Source organism: Poecilia mexicana, unplaced genomic scaffold, assembly GCF_051168715.1.
Source record: "Poecilia mexicana isolate PSO_F unplaced genomic scaffold, ASM5116871v1 scaffold_1, whole genome shotgun sequence".
Lineage (NCBI taxonomy): Eukaryota > Metazoa > Chordata > Actinopteri > Cyprinodontiformes > Poeciliidae > Poecilia > Poecilia mexicana.
The window spans coordinates 4,356,927-4,380,180 of NW_028263370.1; the positions used below are offsets into that span (position 1 = coordinate 4,356,927).

The window sequence follows — 23,254 nt, forward strand, 5'->3', positions numbered from 1 at the left end:
CACCTTGTAAATTGGTAGGAATTCAGAGAAACCATTTCCACTCCAATGCACACCTGCAGAGTGTGGCCCAGCAGCTGTGCTGAGAGCTGATTGCAGTAGAAGGAAAAAAAAAAAAATCTACACACAGCTTTCACGGCTTGAGGAAGTGAAGCAGACGTGCAATTAGCAGTGGGTTAACTTTGACATGGTGACCTCTAAAATCCTATTCGTTCTACAGAAAGTGTGAGAAACGAACGGCAGTAAGAGGAACAGCTGAGTGTGAGACGTTAGAGGCCAAAAGGGATTCTGGGAGAAAAAGGAGGATAAAGGAAACTAAACAGCGACACAGTTTTCTTATTGGCTTATCGGAGATCTGATCTAATAATTTATTATCTTCCGCTTGACTTGAAATGAACTCGTGGTGAAACAAATTGATTTTTCTTATCCAGAATGAGTGGCAGAAACTCTTTGGGGTTTTATTCTTAACTCTTGACATCCAAATGTATGAATTATAAAGTAATAGAAATTTTTTAGCCTTTTGTTGGGAACACAGATTGTTTTTGATCATTTTGCTCAGAGACTTATCAATGCATTGTCAGTGCATGTTGTTTCTTATAGTCTGAATCTCGTTGCATTTCCTTTAGGTAAAATCAATATTGAAGTAAATCAGTGCTCACCAACATAACGTAACAATGTTTATGGCTGTTTTAATCATTCTCTGTTTAATAATAGATGCAGAACTGCAGAGGAAATGTGACTTAAAGCTATTATTTCTTGTGAAATGGCTGTGACTGGCACAATTTAATTGAGATTAAATATTTCTTATATTTCATTAATGATAAATTCTGCTTCTCTGTTTATGTTAGGATAAATATCTAATGAAACCTCAAACATGCAATGGGATGCCCAGTTGCTAACAACAAACTTATTCACTGGGATGTTGTTGGGCAGCTACATTTAAAAACCTCAGCAGTACACCAGTTAAGCTAACGTTTATTACAATTTAAAGTTGTTTTCAAGCAGCAACAGCATTTATTTTAATATGTTAACTTTACATAGTGCTTAGACTGAATTGTGAATTTAAAGTGAATTAAACTCTATCTTTCTCAATATGCGCGACACCAAACTACGGAGTTATAAAACGATTAATGAAACTACAGATGGGGCTTTCTGGTTTTCACTCAAATGTTTTTCTCTTACATTTGTCAGAGGTTTTTGTGCTGCGCCAAAAAAATATGTTTTAAAGCTTTGGCTATGCACTGTACAGGTCTGAAGTATCTAAACTCTAACCACCGACTAACAAAAAATGAACTACCTAAGAGCAAAAGCCAGTATAAATCTACAGCATTTAGATTTAAACCATCCCAATATCATCCTCTCTCTCTGCGTCATACTTCAAAAGTTGGTTACATTTGCATAGAAAATCCAAATCTGCAATTTATAAAGCGGCTTTAGTCATTTGCAAATAATTATCCAAAAGTAGTTTTTTTTTTTTTATCCAGTTAAATAACAACAAAGACAGTCCAAAAATAGGTCATGATGGTCATGCATTTTATTGTAAATGAGACAAACGAGACATGTATTGCAAGGTCAACATCTAACCGAACAAGATTACAAAATAAAGTCATACAAACATCAAAAAAAAGAAAAAGAAACATCATCAAATGCTTCAACAAACTTGCAGAATTATAGAGAAAGCGTGCTGAGCACAAAATAATTTGTCTCTATTAAAACTGTTTTGGCTAAAGTTTTTTTTTAGATAGATCTTTTTAGGGTACATTCAAGTGTAAACATTGGTTTGAGGCAAGACGTTTGAAAGCCTACGGTCATTAGACAGTCACCTGTTTGGTTGCATCATAAATAGTAAAATGCAGCTGCAGGACTCAGAGGTAGTCCCTGTCTATGCTGGCTCTGACACAACATTTTGTTAGCAGTCCGTTTGTGGAACCCCTCATGTCCTGGTAGCTGGTTTTAAACCCTGCTTTTGGTGAAAGACATAAACATGATAAACGTGTGTCGTTTAGGAACGTCATGTCCTGGTCCCGCAAAGATTAATGAGACGATGCAAGTTTATCAGCACTTCAAGCCTCCGAAGGAACAAACTCCACCTCAAACTTTATTTCCTACTGTCTCCACTGATTGTTTGATCCAGGGCACTTGTGACAAAATTCGTTTGCGAGAGAAAAATCCACCCCATGAGCTACGTTGGCCTTTATATTGTCTAATAACAACCAGTTTCTGTTCTGATACACTGAATTCTAACCACATTAACACAAGGAGAGGACATTAAGAGGAACTTCAACTAAAGACGCCCTGCAAGGCCAGTTCATTTCCTAAGAAGTCATAATGGAGATTTGAGATTGGAAAGTCAGTACAGAGAAAGACGGATAAACAGGAAAGACTCGGAAAAGTACTTTATATTTATTTAAATAAATAACTATGGCAACAAAAAAAGGACACTTAATCAGATTTGTTTTGGTTTCTGTTCTGATACAGTTGGATCTCTTTAAAGGGCAAATATCACATTGTGGATCCATAAAACCTCTAACAATAGAAACAATTAAAAATAATCAAATTAGTCTTTTCATTGTCTTTCAAATCTGTTTGTTGTTGACAGCAAAACAAAGCCTATGTAGTCACGCCTCTCAAAACAGAACATTAGCATCTTATATGTATGATGACCTGGAACCTGGATACTAAGTTTCTGACAGTATATTTGAAAAGACCTGTTGAACATGAATGTGTCAAAAAGGAAAAAAAATGTTGATAATATAAAGTAAGTAGTAAAGCTCCAGCAGGGAGTCAGCAGCCAGACACTTGAGCTGTTTGTAAGCATAAAGTTGATTAGGCATGACTAGTCTGTCTTTTGGTGTTTTTCATTTTTATTTTTGGTTTCTCACTGCTAAACATCTACTCATGTTCATAGATTGCATTACATTACACAAGTTGCTGGACTGAACCAATTGGTTTGACGTCATTAGTCAAAGTTAAAAGTAAAAATAAAATACTTCCAAAATGTGTATAAGTATTTTATGGAATCAGAAAAATTAAGTATGAATCAACAGGAAGCTGTATGTTTGTAAAAAAAAAAAGAAAAAAAAAAAGAAAGAAAATCAGGATATCTGCCCTATAAATTAGGATTCTGTGTCTCTTTTACTATTATGGGACTTTTGTCTGTAACGGGGACTTGAGGTCAGTATTACCTCATTTAAAAACCAAGACAAGCTCAGTTTTAACACTCCATCAATATGCTTTTATCTCATTTTGTTTAAGTATATTGGACAAAACTAACCTGCAACACAAAGACACATGGCTCAGTTTAAATACTTCAGTCTTTTCTTAACTGTATTTCCTTTTGACACGCTGAAGATCCAAAATGATACATCTGACAACACAGTCAACAAACTTTGCCTTGACAAAAGCTTCACTCACCTTCTTATAGCTTCAGCGAGAAAAAAAAAGCCATAAAAATAACTAAACCCCACAACAATGTCTTTTCCAAGGATGTCCTGTCAGTTTTTATATATATAAAAAAAATCATTGGAAGTAATTTTCTTTGTCAGTTTTCGGATGCAACACTCTTGCCTTGCTTCGTCTCTTCTGTACGCTCTGAGGATCCACAGGGCTCGCCAGAAAGTTCTTCACGCCTGGGTGCTGACGGTGTGCTGGATGTCTTTGTCTCTGTTCTGGAATGCAACGCCTGTGCCCCCTGCTGACTCCCAGGACTCGTCCTCTGGTCACTTAGAGGACTTGTCAGGCCCATGCTGGACAGGGCATCCAGAGTGCCGTCTGGGTCCACCATCATATCGATAACTGAGCGGAACAACCAAGCAACATAACCCCGGCAACGTTTAGCACCAAATTCACCAGAAATACTATGCATAAAATAATTTTCATATGGCAGCTTATTTTTGTGATGAAGGGCTATTATGCCCATACCTGAAAGTTGCTTCTCCACACTCTTCAGGTCTTGAATAATTGTTGAAATCTCCTGTTAAGAACATAATTTAGACAGATGAAGAATGCTTGAGGATGTGATTAAGTAAGTAAGGTTCTCAAACACTGAGCCAATCAGCCCAACTAATCTCTTTTTGCTGCAGAAAAATTCTTTATAAAGAGTAATGTTTTACAAGCTTTGTGACTTGGTCTGACATTTCTGTCACAGGTTCATGTGAGGACACACTGATGTAAAATGTATCTCCCTACACCAGAGAAAGGTTAAATGGGGCTAAACTTGTAACTTTTTTCTCCATATTTGTTTGATCTGTTATTTGAAATAAGCAGTGAATAAGAGTACAGCTTCAACGTCTTGCAAAAGCAATCACAGAAGCAATAACAGGTCTTTACAGGTCATTTTTTAATGTTAAAACCAAGAACATCAATGCATTTTATTGCAAAAGAAACAACTCTGCTGTCTTTTTTTTCTTTTTGACTCCACTAGATGTGTGTCATTTATTCTGGAGCACCAAATGTAACTACAACTGTGTTTTAGCTATGAACGTCCAAACATACAGACCAAACAGAAAACGCCAGAATCTCTTAAAGAAACAGTAACCTTCAACTGAGAAGAACCCAATGAACAGACAAGGAAAGGAATACAAAATGCAAAGAGCATCCAAACGATGAATTATCACTGCATTAAGAGTCCCTACAGGATATATCATCATGATGTGGTGAATAATTGTGTCGTAGTAACAAAAGAATACATGAGACTAGTGCATATTTTTGATAAAGTTCAAAATATCACTATAATTAATCCTAAAATGACATGTTAGTCTTTCTCTAGAAAAATTAACAATTTTGTTGACCCCTTATGGACCAGTGAAGCTATTTAGTTTTGAACCTGTTTCATTGTGAATAAAGTCAAGGTGGTGCATGAATACCAAATGTTATTTGATACTGACTAAGAAGTGCTTTAATGCCATCTAGTGTTTGGAGTGTGAACTATGTAATGTTCATGGTAGCAGAAGGGTGCACTGTGCAGACTACATGCAATCTGACTGATAAACTCGGTAAATCGTCTTAGCCTTGAGCTAGATTCCCCATTAATAAAAAAAACTGATATGTAGACTCGGTAATGATTTCTACAACTGTTAAATCAGAATAGACAACATGGGAACAACATTCTAAGAGATATTTCTAATTTTGGGTTTGATGCTGTTTAGTGACATCAGGCAACTAAGGAATGGAAATTAGTAATATTCGTATTAATAAGCAATTGGTGGAATTTAGATTTAGGTATTTTGACTATGCAATATGAGTCAATGTTTATTTTAGATTACAAAAAAATGTATCAATTACTGTATATAAGTATATATTAACAAAATGTTTTTATTTTCACTTGAAACAGTATTTAGCTGCATTTGAAACACTACAGGGTGAAAAACAAGGTTTGTTTTAAAATAGGACATTGGTCAGCTAACAAATTTAATTTGTACACCAATTTATATTGTTTAAAAAAAGGGCCATGAACTCATGGGACTATGCATCAAATGGATTTTGCTGTAATTAACGGTATTTAAAACACTGCAACAATGAAACAGCAATAGTTGTTAAAAGGAATATATTTTGGCTGTGTTTCAAAGTCTTGCTTGAGAACTTGCATTGTCAATAAAATAATCAACATAGCCGGATTGAGCAGTCTGTTTCACTTCTTATTTGCTTATTGGATTGAGTTAGCATCATGCCCAAATTCATGCAGGTGCAAAGTTCAGATAACCTCAACATAATTTAAAATATGACAGACAGCAAAAAGTCTGCTTAAAAATCAAGCAGTATAATCAAGAGGAGTAACTGAGAATATCAGAAACATTCATCACCTTGTTGGAGCTCTTGAGAACTAAGGAGTCGTGCTCTGCTTGCAGTTTGGTCTCAATCTCATCCCATTTTCTTTCCTTATCCTTGAAAAGAATCCTGGAGGCCGAGTTCAGATAAAAATAGATAAAAGCACAATAGAAGAAAAACGCTTAATATAGCTATTGCTAGAAGTATTAGCTGACAGTTCAGATAATTTCTTTCTGGCAATGTCTGCAGATTGTAAAACCCTAAAACCTTCAAGCTTTCGTCCTAATGACAAAATGTAGTTCTGTTTGACAGAGAAAATCTCGTTGATTTGCCATTCACACTTTGCCAATTTGTCCAGTTCTAACAGAAAACACAGAATACATAAATACACGACAGTAATTTATTTCTGTGTTAACAGCCGGTAAGTACGCGGTTAGTTTACAAGGCTTACCTGACTTTACAGGTAGTTTTGTCCACAGACTGTCGTATTCTGGTCGAAAGTTGAGTCACAGAAGCAAGCAGCACATTGTCAAGGTACAGCTGATGAAAAAAGGGGAGAAAAAAAAACTGTAAATATTCTAACTGTACTTGTTCTGATAGGAATGATTAGAGTTCAAGTTGATTTATTTATTTTATTCTCTTTACATTTAACTCCAGTTTCTGAGGTCAGAATGAAGAAATGGATTGTGGAAACTGGGGATACATGCAGTACCTTGTACTGGACAAGGGCATGAGCAAGCAACTTTTCATCCAACATAGAATAGATAAAAGTTCATTTAACTTATTTTCAACCTGGACAGGGATTTTTTTTGTGGATGAATTTAACTTTATGAAAGATTTTCATGAAAATGGATTTCCACAGTATGTCACGGCCACCACAATGTTTCACAGAGGGATGGTGTGTTAGGTGTGATGAGCAGTGTTTTCTGTTGCACATATTTGAGGACCATATATTATTATACACTGTTTTGTGCCTGCACCTTCCTAAATTAGCTCGTCTCGACAATATCATGGCATCATTAATAGTTTAATTTAATTTAGTTTTACTCACAATGTGCCAAATTACAAGCTGGGGCCATTTTATAGCCAGTTTTATAGAATTCAAATTGGCCCAATTTCAGTTTAAATTAGTCCAATTTATTGCAGTAGAATCAGACTGCAAAGTCTCATACAGTCCAATATGATTGTAATTACAGTCACAGTCAGTGGATCAAACAAAGCCAACTGGAAAACCCAAGTTACTGCATGGAGTTGTTGACTTTGAAGCAATCTGTCCTCCTCAGCAAGCGCTCTTGCATGTAAAACACCTGTGCAAAATGTACGACTAACTGATGTTCGATAACGGGGCTCGGACTCACATCGTCTCTATTCCATGTCTGTCGACGGATCGAGCGAGAGCTCTGGTTGTTTGAGCTTCGTTGTCGTAGCTCCACGGTTCGCCCCTCGCCTGCCGGAATCCTGCTCTGCTCTGCGGTGGAACCACCCAGATCCAAACCATCATCAAATACCGACTCCTCCAACTAAAGGAAATTAATAATAATTATAGAGAATTCAAACGTTAGCTCAGTTATGCATTCCTGTAAATAAATATTTGTTTGGTCAGCAGTGTTGATGCTCATGTGATGTGTTTGTACCAGAGCTCCGGGGTCAGTTGCTGCAGGACTGACTGAGTCGATCTCTCCAGCCACATCATGAATCTCTCGTGCCAGCATTGCTAAATCTTTGGCTAAATCCTGGCTGATCCTGATTAACAAGTAAAAAGCAATGACATCATTACATTACACCTAAAAATGTCAACTTCCTTTTTATGTGCTTGTGTTTATCATCCCATACCTCATGCTCACACATACCAGAAACTACGATCAGAGCTGCACAAATAAAAAGCAATGAAAAAAAAACATCCCATGCGGCGAAAGTAACAACAGCATTTTTGGAAGGAGCTGACATCCTCATTGTTGCATCTAAAAATGGACTTCATATTGCATGCTTTTGAGCTCTTCTCACCCACGCACCTGGCTATTTCTTCACTGTGCGCTGTCCAGTCTCTCATGTACTCATCCTGGTCCCTGGAATTCTGCTTCACGCTGGTCAGGCCTGCAGGGTTGGGCGTTGCTGGAGCTGAACCTCCTAACTGGGCAACTCGGGTCGAAGGGAATGGCCTCGTAGGCCCCTGCTTGGATATGTGGCGATTTGAGCCGTACTCATCCTCAGAGGTGGATGCATACTCCACAGGAACACGGCGCCACCGAGTCCCAGCTTAAAAGAAGATACGAAAGAAGCTAAACCTTTAACACACAAAGATTTCTGGTTATGGAGAATATGAAGACAGCATCATCTAGGCACGAGTGGGTTGACTGGTTTCAAGGCAAACAAACGTTTTGAAAAGAAAAATTCTAAACATTTTTGTTGCGCCAGAAAAACCAGCAAGGGAATTTGGACTTCAAAAATGTCTGAAAATCAGTGCTGATGTTGCCTTTTACAGTAAATATTAACCGAAACAAACAAAACCAGTACATTTGGACAAGAAGGAGCAAAGTGATCGATTATGAAAGACAACTAAACTAAATGACATTATTTCCTTTTTGGAAAAGTCAAATGAGCATTAAAAATGTGTTTTTGCAAAATGAAAGAAGTCATTCTGTCATTTTGCACAAACATTTTCTAATGGCTATGCAATTCAAAATGAACAATGATATAAAAGAACAATGATGGAAACACAGGCATTGACACCAAAGAGATTGTTGAACAGATTTCAGTGACAGACAACATGGATTCTGGTGAAAGATTTTCCACTTACATGCAGGTGTAATATGCCCATACGATGATGTTCCCTTAGTTTTATCAGGCAGCTTGGAGGCACTGTTAGCTCTGGCTCTGGGTCCGGATAGTGAAGCCACATTTGAACCTCTCAATCCCTGTCTGAGAGCGTAATCTCCTGCTGCACTTCGGCCGCTCGGCCCTCTGCTTTTAGCCACGGTGGCCTCCGAGTCGCTCTGGGCAGATGGAGACCCAACCCTTGGTCTCCTTGGTTGTGCTAGAGCCTCTATTCTAGACATTCCCCTTCTTGCTATCCCTGTCCTGGATGTGGAACTGGCAGTTGATGCCTCAGAAGCCACTGACATCCGGTCCATATCAGCAGGTTCGGTATCTGATGACTCCCCCAGGCGGGCTCGCCTCAACAGGGATGTCCGAGTGGGTCTTGGCTTGGGAACATTACTGGCTTTGTTTGGGGCAGAAGAAGGTGACGGCTGTGTCATCTTGGCCCGACTTGACTTGGTGCTGGCCCCAACTGTTTGGCCTCTAAGGTTTGAACTCCTTGAGTCTTGTGTGGAGATAGGCTGTGAGTCGGAAAGGAGGGAGTTGGAGTTGATGTCATCGTCAGTAAGGTCCAAGGATGTTGAGGGGTGACTTGGTTGTTGAGGGCCAGATGTTCTGTTCTTCCCCCTCCTGTCCAGAGGCTCTCTGCTCCCAGTAGGGCCCTTGTTAGAGGTGCAGAGCACCGTTCTCTCCTTTTGCTGCCCGGTTAGTATCCTGCGTTTCTGAACTACTTTTCTAACGCCATCAGCTTGACTAACTGTGCTTGTTGTGTCTACGTCTGACTCTGGAGACATGGAACCTTCAATAGACTGACTTGGAGGATCACCTTGGTCTGACACAGTGCTCTCTAGAAAAGCTGCCACAGCTTCTGAGTCTTTCTGCATAGAGACACTGTCTATGCCCCCGTCCCTACTCTGAGTTTTGGTTCCTGTGTAGGCATCGATACGTGGAATAAGTTCTATGGGCACACTGGAACTCGGTTTCTCCACAGTGAAACTCTCCTGCCTCAGTAGTGGTTTCCCGGTGCTCTCTCTAGTCTTCTCCTCATCCTTCTTTCTCCTCCTTGCCTCCTCCATTCTCTTCTGTCCACTGGTCAGTGGACGTGGAGGGACTTTGCTCAGGACACCCGACTGATTTGATTTACCACCACCACTGTCCTGTGATTTGGCCGGAGAAGATCGACTTGGGCTACCGCTCTGACTGCCCACACCTCCAGTGCCTTGAACACTTTGTTTCTTTCCTCTGGATAGCCTTTCATCTGGATTCTCTTTCTCCTGAAGCTCTGTATCCTGCTTTTCACCCATATCTGTGTTCAGACATCCACCCTGGGTCTTCCTTCCCAGGTTAACTTCTTCACCAGGTAGCTGTGGTAGGGTTCTCCTCTTACGTTCAGTGTGCACAGAGGCCATGTGGCTGGATCCACTTATTTCTGCTGAAAAATGAGAAAATCTTTTCATGAAATGGCATTAAATCCATCCATCCATCCATCCATCCATCCATCCATCCATCCATCCATCCATCCATCCATCCATCCATCCATCCATCCATCCATCCATCCATCCATCCATCCATCCATCCATCCATCCATCCATCCATCCATCCAACCAACCAACCAACCAACCAACCAACCAACCAACCAACCAACCAACCAACCAACCAACCAACCAACCAACCTTCTTTCTCCCTTCCTTCTATGTTTTAATCTTGAGTTGCACCATTAACAGAAATCATAGGTTTAAACTTCCCATAAGCCATTGCTTCAAATGTTTTGGGATTGTAATAATCTTTTGTCATCTAAAAACCATTTGGTCATAAAACTGCTACCATGAGTCTTTATAGGCTTTTTGTTATTGATGCAGTTTCAAAGTTGCAAAGTGTATAAAAATACTTTTCAATAGATATGCAAAATAAATGATGTGAGTGATCTTATGACCTAAACTGAGTACCTCTGTTCTCTGTGACCAGGGTGTGACTGTCCCCTCCAGATCCTTCAGGATCTGTCCGAATGTGGCTGGCAGCAAGAGTAGCCCACTGTGACACCCAACGAGGACCACCAACCATCAACTCTTCAGACAAGAGCTAAATCACAAGAAAAAAATGAATTGTACTCGTGTATTGCTAAAAACAGATTTAGTCTTGGTTAATCACTTTAAGTCAGAAGAATGCTTCTGCACCTCTGTCTCCAGACGTCCAGGCTTTCCTCTGTCTCTCGAACCAGACCTCTGTGAAGACAACCTCTCTCTTTGATCAATTCCCCCCATCCTGGAAACACGCTGCTCATCCACACCAAATACCTGGAAGACACAAATGAAAATGAAATAAAGCCAAAAGAGTTTTTGTGATCTGATAAGTAAAAAGTACAGAAAAAGATGTCTAACCTTTACCTTGTCAATCAGTTTCCTAGCCTCTTTCTCTTCATTGGCTCCATTCTCAAGCTCAATGGTGTAAGTCCCTCTGTCGCTATATTCATCTCTGTGTCCGTAGCACTCTTCACGACCACCATGCTGATGTGGTGCCGAGCCACGCCGCCTTTCCACCAGCCCGCTCTGCCTTTTTGATGCTGAAGACTTGCAGCGCCTTGCAGGGCTGTCCTCTTCTGCAAACAGGCCTTCTGGTACATTTGCACGACCTTCTTTTATGCCGGCGCCACCCCAAAGCCCCCATGAGCGCTCCTCCAGCGCTGCGGCCCTGCGCTGCTCTCCAAGAGCATTCTCTGAATCGCTCTGAGTGCCATCCTCGTGTTTACTGCCTGCCGTGTGTGCATGACACATTAGAATGTACAAGAAATGACTGCGTAAAGGAAGAAATTAACCAAATGCTGTAACACATTTCATCACGCACCTTTGAGACTCCTGAGATGCACAGGAACATCGCTTTTCACACTCTCTCCATCATCCTCTGCCACCGTCTCTTTCAGAGCCAATGGCAGCTCATTCTGGGCCAGCCAGTCAGCAACTTTAACCTCCGCTGCCACCATGGCTGTCTGAAGCGGACTCAGGTCTTCTCCGCCAGCCCTCTTTGGGCGGGGTCGGGTCTCTGGTCCTACTTTTGCCACCCGATCCTTCACCAACACTTTGCCTGACGCCCCGGGGTCGAATTCGATGGTGAACGAGGCATGGCCATGGATGGGCTCCACAGCAGCAGCGGAAGCGTTGGTCTCTTGATCTTGTGGAGGAAGTTCACTGAGTTTAGCTGCGACGGGAGCATCCTTTGTTGGAATTTCAAAGTAGCTAGGTTCTTGATTTGAGACTGCTTGAGGCAAAGACTTTGGGATCTCTGCACTTCTCTTGGTGTCTATAACAAGGAGAAGAGATTTAACAATTTAAACTTCATAATTTCTTACTTCCTTTATTACATCTTAGGATTCCGAAAATAGCATTGGTCATGTGATATTTCTGAAAAACTGATCGCACCCATTTCTGCCTTTTCCTTCTTCCTATCAGAGGTTTTTTCGTCAGGTTTTCCAGGCTGCTGATCATCGGTGTCTCCGTCTCCCCACCAAGCAGGCTGCCCATAAAGGGGCGTGCCCCTGTGTAAAACGGCTATGTCTCCTGTTAAAACCAATGTATTGGTTAGTCTTATTGAATGGAGGAGAGATTTAGGAGCGGCGCATGGGGGAGCTTGTAATGTGGAGAAGACTGTTTGAACTGGGTGCACACTTCACAGTTAACCATTTTCCCCAAATTGAAAAATGTAAGTGGAACAAAATAAATAAATAAATATAATAAATCACCTAGCGACTGGAACGAACAAATTTTCAGCTTGATCAAGCCTGACCAGATGGAAACTAAAGTATATAATCCTTTTCCAATCAGTGAATGCATTAGGTCAAAGTGCGACCATGCTGCAGTAAACGTGATACACTTTTGTGTGGAAGGTGTTACTGCACATCTCAAGACGTAAGAAACTATAGAAATAGTAAGAAGCTACGGAAAAGTAAACTGTTTCCTCTATGGAGGTATGCTAACTCTTTATCCACCGTGCTACTACAGCTGGACTTTGGCCACAGGAAGTCCATTTGTTCCCACCTTGGGAATGTTTTGTCGACTTGACAAACTGACCCAGATTATTCTGCAGGTAAAAATAAGTCTGCACATATGACAAAAATTCCCAGGTTTCATCCTTTCAAGCTTGCCCTCTCTATCTTGTAAGGGGGAGGATTCGGGTGACCAAAGGAAAAAAAAAATTCAGACATTTTTTCAGAGAATTAAATTCCATACTAGGATATCAGAAAGGTAAAAATCTGCAATAAGATTCAAGAAACTAATGCAGAATGTGCAGTTCCTATACAATTAGACAGGAAAATATCAAGTTACTGGGAAGTATGTGGGTTGGTGCAATTCTTCTAGCAATTTTTCTACCACTAATCTTTTGATGCGTTTTCATTTATTATATCTAATTTATCCATAAGTTAGAAAAAACAACCCTGCAAAAAAGGCGTGTGCTGTGTTGGACTTTCAGTTATTCCATGGATGTTAAACCTCACCTACTGTCTTATCCTCGGGTTTGCCGGACTCTGGAGGTTTTGACGCGGCTCCTTCTGAGCCCGACGCCGCTTCTGCCTCTGAAGGCTTCGCCTCACATTTCTCTGCAGGTTTCTTTTGGATCATCTGAAGCTGGCTGCTCAGCTTCTCATGCTGACGTTTGAGTTTACAGAGAAAAAGAAAGGAAGCAACACGATAATGTCAAGCTAATGAATAAGCTGAATGCAGACTCTTTTGCCGTATGTACTCACTTTTGCATGTTACTGAAGGCTTTCTAACTATTAACGCTGGAATTCTGCAAGCTCATTAAGATAAAAACCTTTCTCTGCAGCTACCTAGGCTTGACAAGATGAAACGGCGCTTTCATCAGCTGTGAAGCATTAGATTGGTTCAGCAGAACTCTTTTATTTCTTTGACCACAAAGCCATGAAAAAAGTACAAGGCTGTCCTCTTTTGAGCAGACAGATCCACTTGGTCTGCAAACAAGCTTTTATTTATTTATTTATTTTTCACCGCACAGCATGCTGTCTAACCTTGAGCGCCTCCTCGGGAATGTGCAGCTCTCCTCGAACCACGGTGAACAGGTTGGTATGTGAGGTAGGTTAAGGCAAATGTTGGGTAGGTCTGCTGAGCACTGAGAAACAAGCACTGAATAGCCTTATGTATAATGCAACAGGCGGAGTACATTGAGAGTTCACATCTATTCACAAACAGATAAAGTTACACGGCTGTCAGTGGTTCGTGTGTGTGAGAGTCATTTAGTTTGGCCTCTTTGCACAGTAGAACTTCCGAAGGATATCGTATCCAAACCTCAGTTTGTCATCGGTCTTCAGCGTGACGTAGTCTTGCTCCTGTATTCTGACGTCATTGACGAAAGTCTGCAAAACATAAGGTTAAGACCTGTGTAAAACGAGCTGTTCACTTTGCAAACCTCTCCACCGTCTTTCATGCGCAGAGCTCAAAGTAGTTCAGTAGGGCCAAAATAACGATATTTAGTTGTTACGGTTGTTACTACATAGGAAATTGATTTTTGAAAAGTAGTCTAAAGTTGGGCTTCGGCAGATTTTACCAACTCAAATGTAAGGTTTTCTAAAACATTTTAAGGCCATTGTGAATAAAATAAACAAAAGTAAAGATGCGTAACATGACAGAAATGTTCAAAAGAAAATTGCATATTTTATATTGTAGTACTGATGAGCTTTTTAGCACAGAATGCCAGCCAACTGATGATAAATTTACACTTTCACATGACAGACACAAAAAAAACCCTATCTTGCTAGGAAGGGTATATAAGTTGCTGGTTAGCGGTAGCCTCAACCACCTCAAGTCACAGAATGTAATGAAAATGTCTGCATGCTTCTGAAATGTTTGCTTAACGTTCCATGAGAAAAATAAACTACAGATATTAGACTAAATAGTCCTACCAAGACAAAATTTAAGACCTGTGATTATCTTATTTAAGGCTTACTTACATTTTATTAAATGAACTTAAGACTTTTTAAGGCCTTACTTTTAGATACATGAATTTAAGTATATCTGGTGTATCACTGCATGCAGTTAGACTCATGTCTAGCATTACCTTTATTTGATGGAGCCAAGCTAAGGTTTCCAAGCTCACAAAAACTCACCCCATTTAAGCTGCCCAAGTCCTTCACTTTATGTTCGTCTGCGTTTGGTTCGTAGTTGATGACAGCGTGCTGTTTGTCCACGCTGCGAGACTGAATCACACACAACCCCGTAAGTTCCATTTTCATTTATCAGAATATTTGGCAGCATAGGGAAGGGCAGCTGCAAATTAAGTTCATATCGTACCTGCAGCATGAGCTCACAATCATCCCTCCCGACGAAGATCATCTCCCGGGGAAGACGATGGCGCGTCCCGCCGCTGCTTACCAAGAACCAGGACGTCAGACTCATCTCTGCCTCAGAAGATCACCTTTGACCGCTAGTGCATCATGCTGAAAATAAAAGAGGAGAGACAAATCACAGCTCACACTTCATTCAACTAAATGATGAGCACTAAGAATACCAGCTGGGTAAATTACATATGTGGTGGATAGAGGGCCCTGCAAAAATGTTCATAGCACTTGACAGTCATACTAAAACCTCATACTTCAATCTATTTGATAAAAATACAGCAGACAGGTCAAGGAGAAAGATATGGAGAAGAATAAATAGGGGTAGATTATACATAACTTTTAGCAAGTTTTGAACGTATCCCAGAGCACTCCTCAATGCATGGGACATGGAAATGGAAACCACATGGTACAACTGCATACCTACCAAGACATGAACGTCCACCTACACCGTGGTTGTCCATCTGTCAACGGGGGAAACCATGTCGCATAAAACGTGTCTGGTGAAGGTGCTCTAACTCTCTGGCCTAGATTTAAATACTAATTGTTTCAGAAAATGTAAATTGGGAAACATGAGACATGGTGGTGGCAATGTCATGGTGTGGCAAGGGTGGGCATGATGGAGAGGAGGAATAGTTTGAATAAAAGTATATGTATGTGCCCCCCACTTTGCAAAATAGCTCAAACTTTTTTAGATTGCATATAATTTATTTAGACTGAAAAAATTTAGTCTAACCATGCAGAGAAAAATGGTTCCCCAAAGTATTGACTCGTGAAGGCTGAGCACACTTTTTTTTTTAACGATTTTTTAATGAAAAATATTTATTCTTTCACTGTGCGTTCATAATTTACTTTGTGTTGGTCTATCATAGCAAATCCCAATATATTACAATACAGTTTAGGATTTTGAGAAAAGGATGTGTACAATATCAAATGCTTCTCCAAGACACTATGCAGTAATCAAATTTTCCCTATCTTTGCATGTGGGTTGTGCATCATGTGCACAGCTGCTATTTCTGACATTACTCAAGGACATGGACATGTTCATTACTGCCTATGGTGAAGATAAAGTGTAAAAACCAACTACAAGCGTGAAAATCTAGGGATGGCTTACAGAATTTCTGGCATCCTTCAAAAGTTGCCCTGTGAAGTACTCCTAGGAGCTGCCCTCATAGCAAACCCAGAAGTCACGCTGAAGAAAAAGAGTCAGAAAGAAGCAGAGGAAACGGTGATGACATTTGATAGATTATGAGGCTGTTATCTAGCAGGACAGAGACAATGATGTGAGCAATAAGACAGCTAATTCTGTCAGATTCACACAGAAGCAAGAGGAAAACAAGTTTCCTTGCAAATGCAAACCCCTGTGTCTGCTCCTCGGGATCATATGACTTCCATTCTCACCCTTTATTACAGCACACACTCTGAAAACTGCTGGGCTATTCATTCAGTCCAGAGGTTTGGGTTATGCTGCTGGGACAGAGATTGTGTCATTTTAACCAAACATTTGGCCCAAAACTGTGACCTCATATTGTTGGTTTCTTCACAGAACGTCGTTTATAAGTTCAGACTTTACTGGACCACTTACACATTTAATCCATTGTGGTTTTTAAAATTAACAATCATTCATTTTGGGCTGAAGGGTGGTACATTTATCAACACTGTCACAAGCAAGCGAGTCCAGTGTGAGAGTGAATGATTGTGTGTTTCTGTTGCCTTGTGATGGATTGACAACCTGTCAAGGCCCTACCACCCACTGGGGAGTGGTACCAGTGACCCTACTAGGATTAAGCAGGGGTACATAAACTGATGAAAAATAACTGATTTTAACCTGAACCATCACTGTTTAAATTTCTTTAACTCCTTCTTAAATCTATATATTTACAGTTATATAAGACAAAAATCCTTATTTTTGCAATCAAGCAGCTCATTCAAGTAGTTAGTTTAATTATAGCAAAGCAATATATATAGATTTAGGTATTTGGTATGAAAATTAGGCTTACATGGGCATAAAACTGAGTGCCAGATGGTAGCAAAATTTTATTTTCAATATAACAAAAAATATGAACTATCGTGTGGAATGTAATTTTTAAGTAAATCAATGTAAAGTTGAGGGAAAGGAAAAAGTTTGTTAGAAAAAGGTGGAAAAGCAAGCAGTATAACTGCAACTTTGAGAGGCCAGTGAATCAAAACTAATTCAACAGTTTCACAAGCAGTTGACTGAAGCTCAAGTTGATCCTTCAAGAGTCACACACACGCACGCACACGCACACACACGCACACACACGCACACACACACACACACACACACACACACACACACACACACACACACACACACCCCAGCCATGAATCAAAGATGACCAGAAATTTGTTTTTACCAAGGCTAAGGAGAAAAATGACTGCATTGATGTGTAGCAGTCCAAAATCCTCTTTTCACATTAAAAGTAAATTCTTATATATATAACCACATAGATAAAAGATGTGGTTGATCTATATTTCTCTCTGAGTAGTTCAGCTACATATACTTGTTTCATATATATTTTTTAAACTGTGCTACTGAAATGTATAAACTTTTCAATAATATGACTACTTTACATAGATGCCCCTGTACCCACATTAGGTTGATGTTCCCCCCAGCAGTTTTTAAAGGCCTGCAGCAACCCATGGAGCTTGCTGACTCACGCTCTGGATTAACAATATAGGTACAACCTAAAGATATAATTTCGCACACTTTGTTATTTCCAATAACTAAGACATTCCCCCCGTTGGGACACTACCGCATGTGGAGGGCTTTCAGTGGCAGGGCCCATACTAATGTCCCAGATTTCCCCATAAGACTATACGCACGGCTTCACCCAGTACAGTAAATGACAGCCCCTCCGTCGCGCCAACAGGCGGACACAGATGATGGGGTTGAACAGGCCAATGCCAGAGCCTGTAAATTACCCCAGTTAGGCCATGACTCGATGCAGCGCTTATAACGAGAGCCGTTCAAAAACAGAGACACAATAATATCCAGGCCCAACAATCTATGCTGCAGAAAAATAAGAAAGATGCGGGAATAAACACGGAGCCGTGAGTCTAATTACCGACATGATCATCTGGGGCGTCCACACTCATCCTTGATATTCCTCCTCCCTTTAAATCCTAACGCTAGACCAATTCAAGCGGGTTAACAGAGACGAGTCTCACGTTTTTATTTTCAAAAGCTTTCCTTTCCGGTGTGCTCTCACGGACCTCCACGCGCTATAATAAACGGCGAAGCCTTGCATGTCTCACCAGCAGCGATGCTCATGTCACCGCCTATATCCTCACAGCCGAGGAGGCAGCAGAATGACTCAGAGCAGCAACGGCAATCTGCGGAAGATAAATGTCTCTCACCGTGCAGCTGCCTGATGGACACCCGGCATCCGACAGATAGCTAGAAAGGTGAATGTGTGTATGAAGAGGATTATTCTCAGCGCTGGAGCTGCTCCAGCAAGCTCCGCTACCCAACCCAGCTCCTTCAGCGCTTCTACGTCTTTGCCTCTCGGTGGCGCTGTGAGCTAGAATTGGGAGAGCAAATGGGATTATGTAATACCAGGCCACAGCCTGGAAATCATGAGTGAGGATGATTGTGGATGATGACTCTAGGAAATTCAGATTTATAGAAAACAAATGAACCAAGAAAGAAAGAAAAAGATGCAGCGTAGCTAACTGATGCTTCGCCAATAGTGTTAATAAGTCTTATTTTGTGCACCAGAACTGACGAAAAAATACAAGTGCATATCACAGCTCATTTGAAAATAATACCACCGTATTATTTCAATCTCATTTCAAATCGAGAGTATTGAACTAGACTCACTGTGGTCTCATTTTGTATTTATTTAACTATTTTGTCTTTTTTTTAAAAATATTATTGTTATTCCTTATGGAGGTCTAAAAAAATATAGGAGTGTGGTTTTTTTTTTTTTTTTTACGTAAACGTAATTCTGACACCGTCCACTAGATGGCGTCAAAGCATTGAGCTGGTCTGAAATAATCTCTTTGATTTACCAGCCGTGAAGTGCATCAAACACAAATAAAAGACCGATAATGAAATCAGAATCACCACTGAGGTCCAACTAAATCAAAATCAATGAAACTGATGCTAAGATAATGCATTTCCCGTTTACTATTTTCTGGTCAGTCTCTTTTCAGTGACGTTAAAATCTTGTTAGATTTAGTTAATAAGAACTTATTCTCTTAATTGCTGCATTTTATGAGAAAACAATAACTGACAAATTTGATCTGCTTTCTCTATCCAATAAAATGCTTTGAAGTTCCTAAGTAGTCAATAGAATCAATCAAATAGATTTTTTTCAGAAATACAATCTCTGTGTTCAGCTTTGTTGTTCAGTTGAGCCTGTCAAAGTGTATTAATAAAATGATAGCTCACCTCTGTTTTAAGTGCCATGTAAACCTGGAGACAGTGTCCGGTGCTATCAATATGACGCTGTCCGAGTTCTTTAGACTGTATGTAAAGGTTGTAACACACCATGCCCTAAGTCAAGTCTCTTTTACCTTTCTGTACTTCCCTTCATTTTGTCTTCCCATGGACATTCTTGTTCTCTGGAATTCTCTGTCAAGATACATTTAAATCAACTAAAAATAATATTTAAAAGAATAGAAATATCAGATGGCATCCACTCTCAGAGGTTAGGAGTCTGTCATATAGAAGTATTCACTAGGAATGGTTTTACTCCACTGCTTGGCATAGTTTGGTGTAATACTCAACATAATTGAGGTAAAATTATCTGACCACGCAATTCTGACAGTAATCAAATCATTCGTTTGCTAAAACTGCTTATGTCTTTCAAATAAGATATTAGAGATATAAAGTTACGTTTATTGTAGAATTTAACGTAAATCTGACTCCAGACACTAGATGGCGCCAGAGTACTGAGCTGCATAGCGCATGCGACATCAAACTCAGTTGAGTGACTTCCTTAATGACGTGCGTTTACTTATCAAACAGGCCATTGCGTCCACAAAGACATTAAGGAAAGAAACAGGATATAATAAATCACCACAAAGGTCAAGCTGAAACAAGACAACAGAACTGCTGTCTGGACTGAATGGTTTCATTTTTTTCACTTGTGTATTAAGTGTTTGATCTTTTGTAATGCTTTCCACTAATTACCTACTAATTATTTTTAAGCAATGTGATTTTGTGGGTAAGGATGTCTTAATGATACTACAAACAAGTTTAGTACTTTTCTGTTAGCATTTGTTGAATGTTAGATGAGCGGATACTCTAACCAGGAATGTTACAATTTATCATTTTTCTTTACTTCATAACAATGTTTTTTTCTTTTTACATGTAAATGATGTAAAACTCCTTCACAAAGCAATAGCTAATGGACATAAGGTGAAATCTCATGTTTTGGAAGTTTTTGATGAGTATTTTTGCAATAAAAATAGTTCCTTATTTGCAATCAAAAATATAAACCCAGGTAATTCTATGCAAACTTAATGGATTTTTGACTCATAATTAAAATAGCAATAGTATTGCCTATATTGATATGGAAATATATTTAAAATAGTTTTGATGTTACTGTCATAGCTCATTCGTATTCATATTATTATTGGTGTTAATGACCACCAACTACTCAGAAAAAAATTGCAGTATATTATTTATTTATTTTTACAATCTGTATATCTTCCGTTTTTATTGTAAATGCTGCTGCATACTCACTCAGTCCACACCTGCCTTTGCACTATAATAAATTACTTAATACCATTGCTCTGTCATATGCTGCAGACCTAATCTCATTGCCCTGTGCGGTTAGATGGATTGCAGTGACAATGAATGTACTATTATTATTCTGCATATTCATTGTATTTATTTAAGCCTGCATATAAACACATTTAAACATTATACAGTCTTTAAACTAATAAAAATAACAACTAAGCATATCACTAAAGAAATTAAAAGTAGTGGACTCTGAATGAGTTAAAAAAATATATAACTGAATAAAAATGCATGTTATATATATATATATATATATATATATATATATATATATATATATATATATATATATATATATATAGTTAATCATTGCAAATCATTTTGTTCGTTCTGCTGGATTATCAAAAAGAAAGTAAAAATAAAAAATAAAATAAAACAAAAGAAAAAAAGCAGAATGATTGCTTTAGAACCTGCCTCTTTCTTTACGGTTTTTGTACAATATTGGACTTGATTGAGCTCAACAGAGGAAGCTCACTTGTCACAGCAGGAAGCAAACAAAGAGGAATCAAAATAAAGTAGAAAATCTCTATCCAAGCTAATATGCAAAATAAACAATAGCCTAAAACCCATATCAGATCATATTCTACAAATGTTCTTGTCTAAATATATTTTTGACGTTGTTTTAACTTTTTCTTGTTTTGTGAAGTGTCACACTACGCTCCGTGTTTATTTTTATTTGTTTATTTTTATTTTATTTCTAACATGATGATTTTTTCCCCCACCTCTTACTTCTAACAAAACAAGAATCCGGTTAGATCTGATCAAGAAATCAATAATACTTCTCTTATTAATGTTGAGAGAAATCTACTGATAGTAAAAGAAGCGCATTTTGGTATTTTTCCGGTGTTCGGTGTTTTTTTCGTTCTGCTCTGTAATTTACATACACGCTGCATATTCACATGAGCGTAATAGCTGAGTTTGTCCTCCACTACATCCACGCTGCGCAGCCTCCCTGCGCCATGCGTCCTGTAGTGGTCCTTCCCCTCTCCCGTAGCCCAGCCCCCTTGATCTCCTTCGTCCACTGGTATGTTTGGGGTGTCTCTCTCTCTCTTTTCCATAGGTAGTCAATAATGAGTGTCCATTGGCTTTTATTAGGCTTGCCCCCCTGCCTCCCTCCCTCCCACTGGCCTGCTTCGCCCAGCCCATGTTTTCTATGTCTCAGTCCGTCCACCTCCTGACGTTCAAGTTCGCAGGAACGTCACGTCCGCACTTGAACTTGCAGCTCAGAGGGGGGTTTCGCCGTATACCCCCATCACTCTCTCTCTCTCTCTTTCTTTCTCTCCCTCTTTGGAGGAAAAAGTCATGAAGAGCTCCACACAGCCCGTCGCGCGTTACGCATCCCGCTCCGTCTGATCCGCAGCTCTGCTTCTGCTTTTTGTCCCTCTTCTGCCTTCATCCGGATGACAGACGCATCAATGAAGATTTTCTCATTTGGAGTGTACCTCGTAGGGACGGATTTCCCAATGTGAACTCAGCTGAGAAGCCCCCGCCGAACCGACCATGTCTCGCCGCAAGCAAGGCAAACCCCTGCACTTGAGCAAACGGGAGTTTTCGCGTAAGTGGGAATATTTCGCCTCTCGGTTTTTATTCTAACCCGTGAGGGATGATCTATTAATCGTTCTGTTTACAGACACAACTTCCTTGGATCGTTTTTATAGGTACATGGGTTTGCGAACACACGCATTTTCACTTAGACACAGGTCTCCATAAAAACGTGGAGCCTCCTGGTTGAAAAAGTTCCGACTGGAACCTCCAAGCAGAGTTCGTTGTATAACTGTGGTCGTCAAGGTTTGTTTCGCCATTAAAGGGCATGCATTAGCTTTATGGCCAGAGACCTTTGCCTCTGCATGTGAAGGCATCGCAGGCTTCAGTTGCGGACATTCGCTCACAACTTCCAGTGTGAAGCTTCCAACGTCACCCAACAACTTCAGCCTGTCATTGTGATTTTTCTGACCGCAATAAAACATTTAAAGGTGTTTGCGGTAGTTTGGACACAAGGAAGTACAGTGTGGTGTTTACATACCCACATGCCAACAGCGCGGGGGGAACGGTCTGTGCCGTACCGAAAAAAAAAAAAATAAAAAAAAAGAAAAGAAGAAAGTGCAGTTTCCTCTTAACAGACGATGTTATTACGCAGTTCAATCGACTAGCATTGGGTTATAAAGTGTGATGAATAATAATATGTAAAGAAAAATGTCACTTAGCGCTCTGGCTCGTCACAGAAATGCCTTTTTGCGCGCGCGCGCTGTGCATTGATGTGACTCGTGGATCAGCTTTTACGCGCTGCAACAGATTCATTTAAGCAGCAAAATAAGTCTTACAGGCACGAATGACAGCAGGAAGGCAAGAGCCGTCTCATCAGCTCGCTCCTTGAGTATCGGTGATGACGAAGACACGCGCACGCACACGCTCTCACTCACACACAAGGTCCAAGTTGGTGTCGGCGATCAGGAGAGCTTGGATTTCGTTTGACTTTACTTAGGACCGTTGTTGATGTCCATGCCTCCATAACTTTCCGTCGCAATCAATTATGAGTTGTTCTGCTTAATGCAAAACACACA

The 23,254-nt window shown here is 39.9% G+C and overlaps 2 protein-coding genes across 2 annotated transcripts in view; one reads left to right on the plus strand and one right to left on the minus strand.

The window, feature by feature from the left end:
* Positions 1–1,498: 1,498 nt before the first annotated feature.
* On the minus strand, positions 1,499–15,085 carry cep170ab (centrosomal protein 170Ab). The gene is made up of 18 exons (XM_014978294.2): positions 14,877–15,085; positions 14,693–14,782; positions 13,864–13,942; positions 13,598–13,656; positions 13,067–13,217; positions 11,994–12,131; positions 11,422–11,874; positions 10,965–11,329; positions 10,755–10,874; positions 10,527–10,659; positions 8,561–10,012; positions 7,776–8,019; positions 7,398–7,506; positions 7,122–7,283; positions 6,215–6,303; positions 5,799–5,892; positions 3,919–3,970; positions 1,499–3,792 (listed from the first exon to the last, which is right to left on the minus strand). Exons 1-18 carry the CDS (start codon positions 14,979–14,981, stop codon positions 3,539–3,541), a joined length of 4,149 nt encoding a protein of 1,382 aa, XP_014833780.2. The 5' UTR covers positions 14,982–15,085; the 3' UTR covers positions 1,499–3,538.
* A 5,908-nt stretch (positions 15,086–20,993) lies between these two features.
* Positions 20,994–23,254, plus strand: part of bcl11ab (BCL11 transcription factor A b) — a 45,182-nt gene continuing 42,921 nt past the window's right edge. The window contains exon 1 of the mRNA XM_014978305.2: positions 20,994–22,248. Coding sequence (XP_014833791.2) covers positions 22,194–22,248 — 55 coding nt within the window. The 5' untranslated portion in view covers positions 20,994–22,193. The remainder of the gene's footprint in view (positions 22,249–23,254) is intronic.

Coding starts and splice junctions, on each gene's coding strand:
- cep170ab (XM_014978294.2), bottom strand. CDS start 14,981: ATGAGTCTGACGTCCTGGTTCTTGGTAAGCAGCGGCGGGACGCGCCAT. Junction 11,875..11,993: donor GAAGGAAAAGGCAGAAATGG/GTGCGATCAGTT, acceptor TCCTTGTTATAG/ACACCAAGAGAAGTGCAGAG. Junction 5,893..6,214: donor AAAACTACCTGTAAAGTCAG/GTAAGCCTTGTA, acceptor CTCGGCCTCCAG/GATTCTTTTCAAGGATAAGG.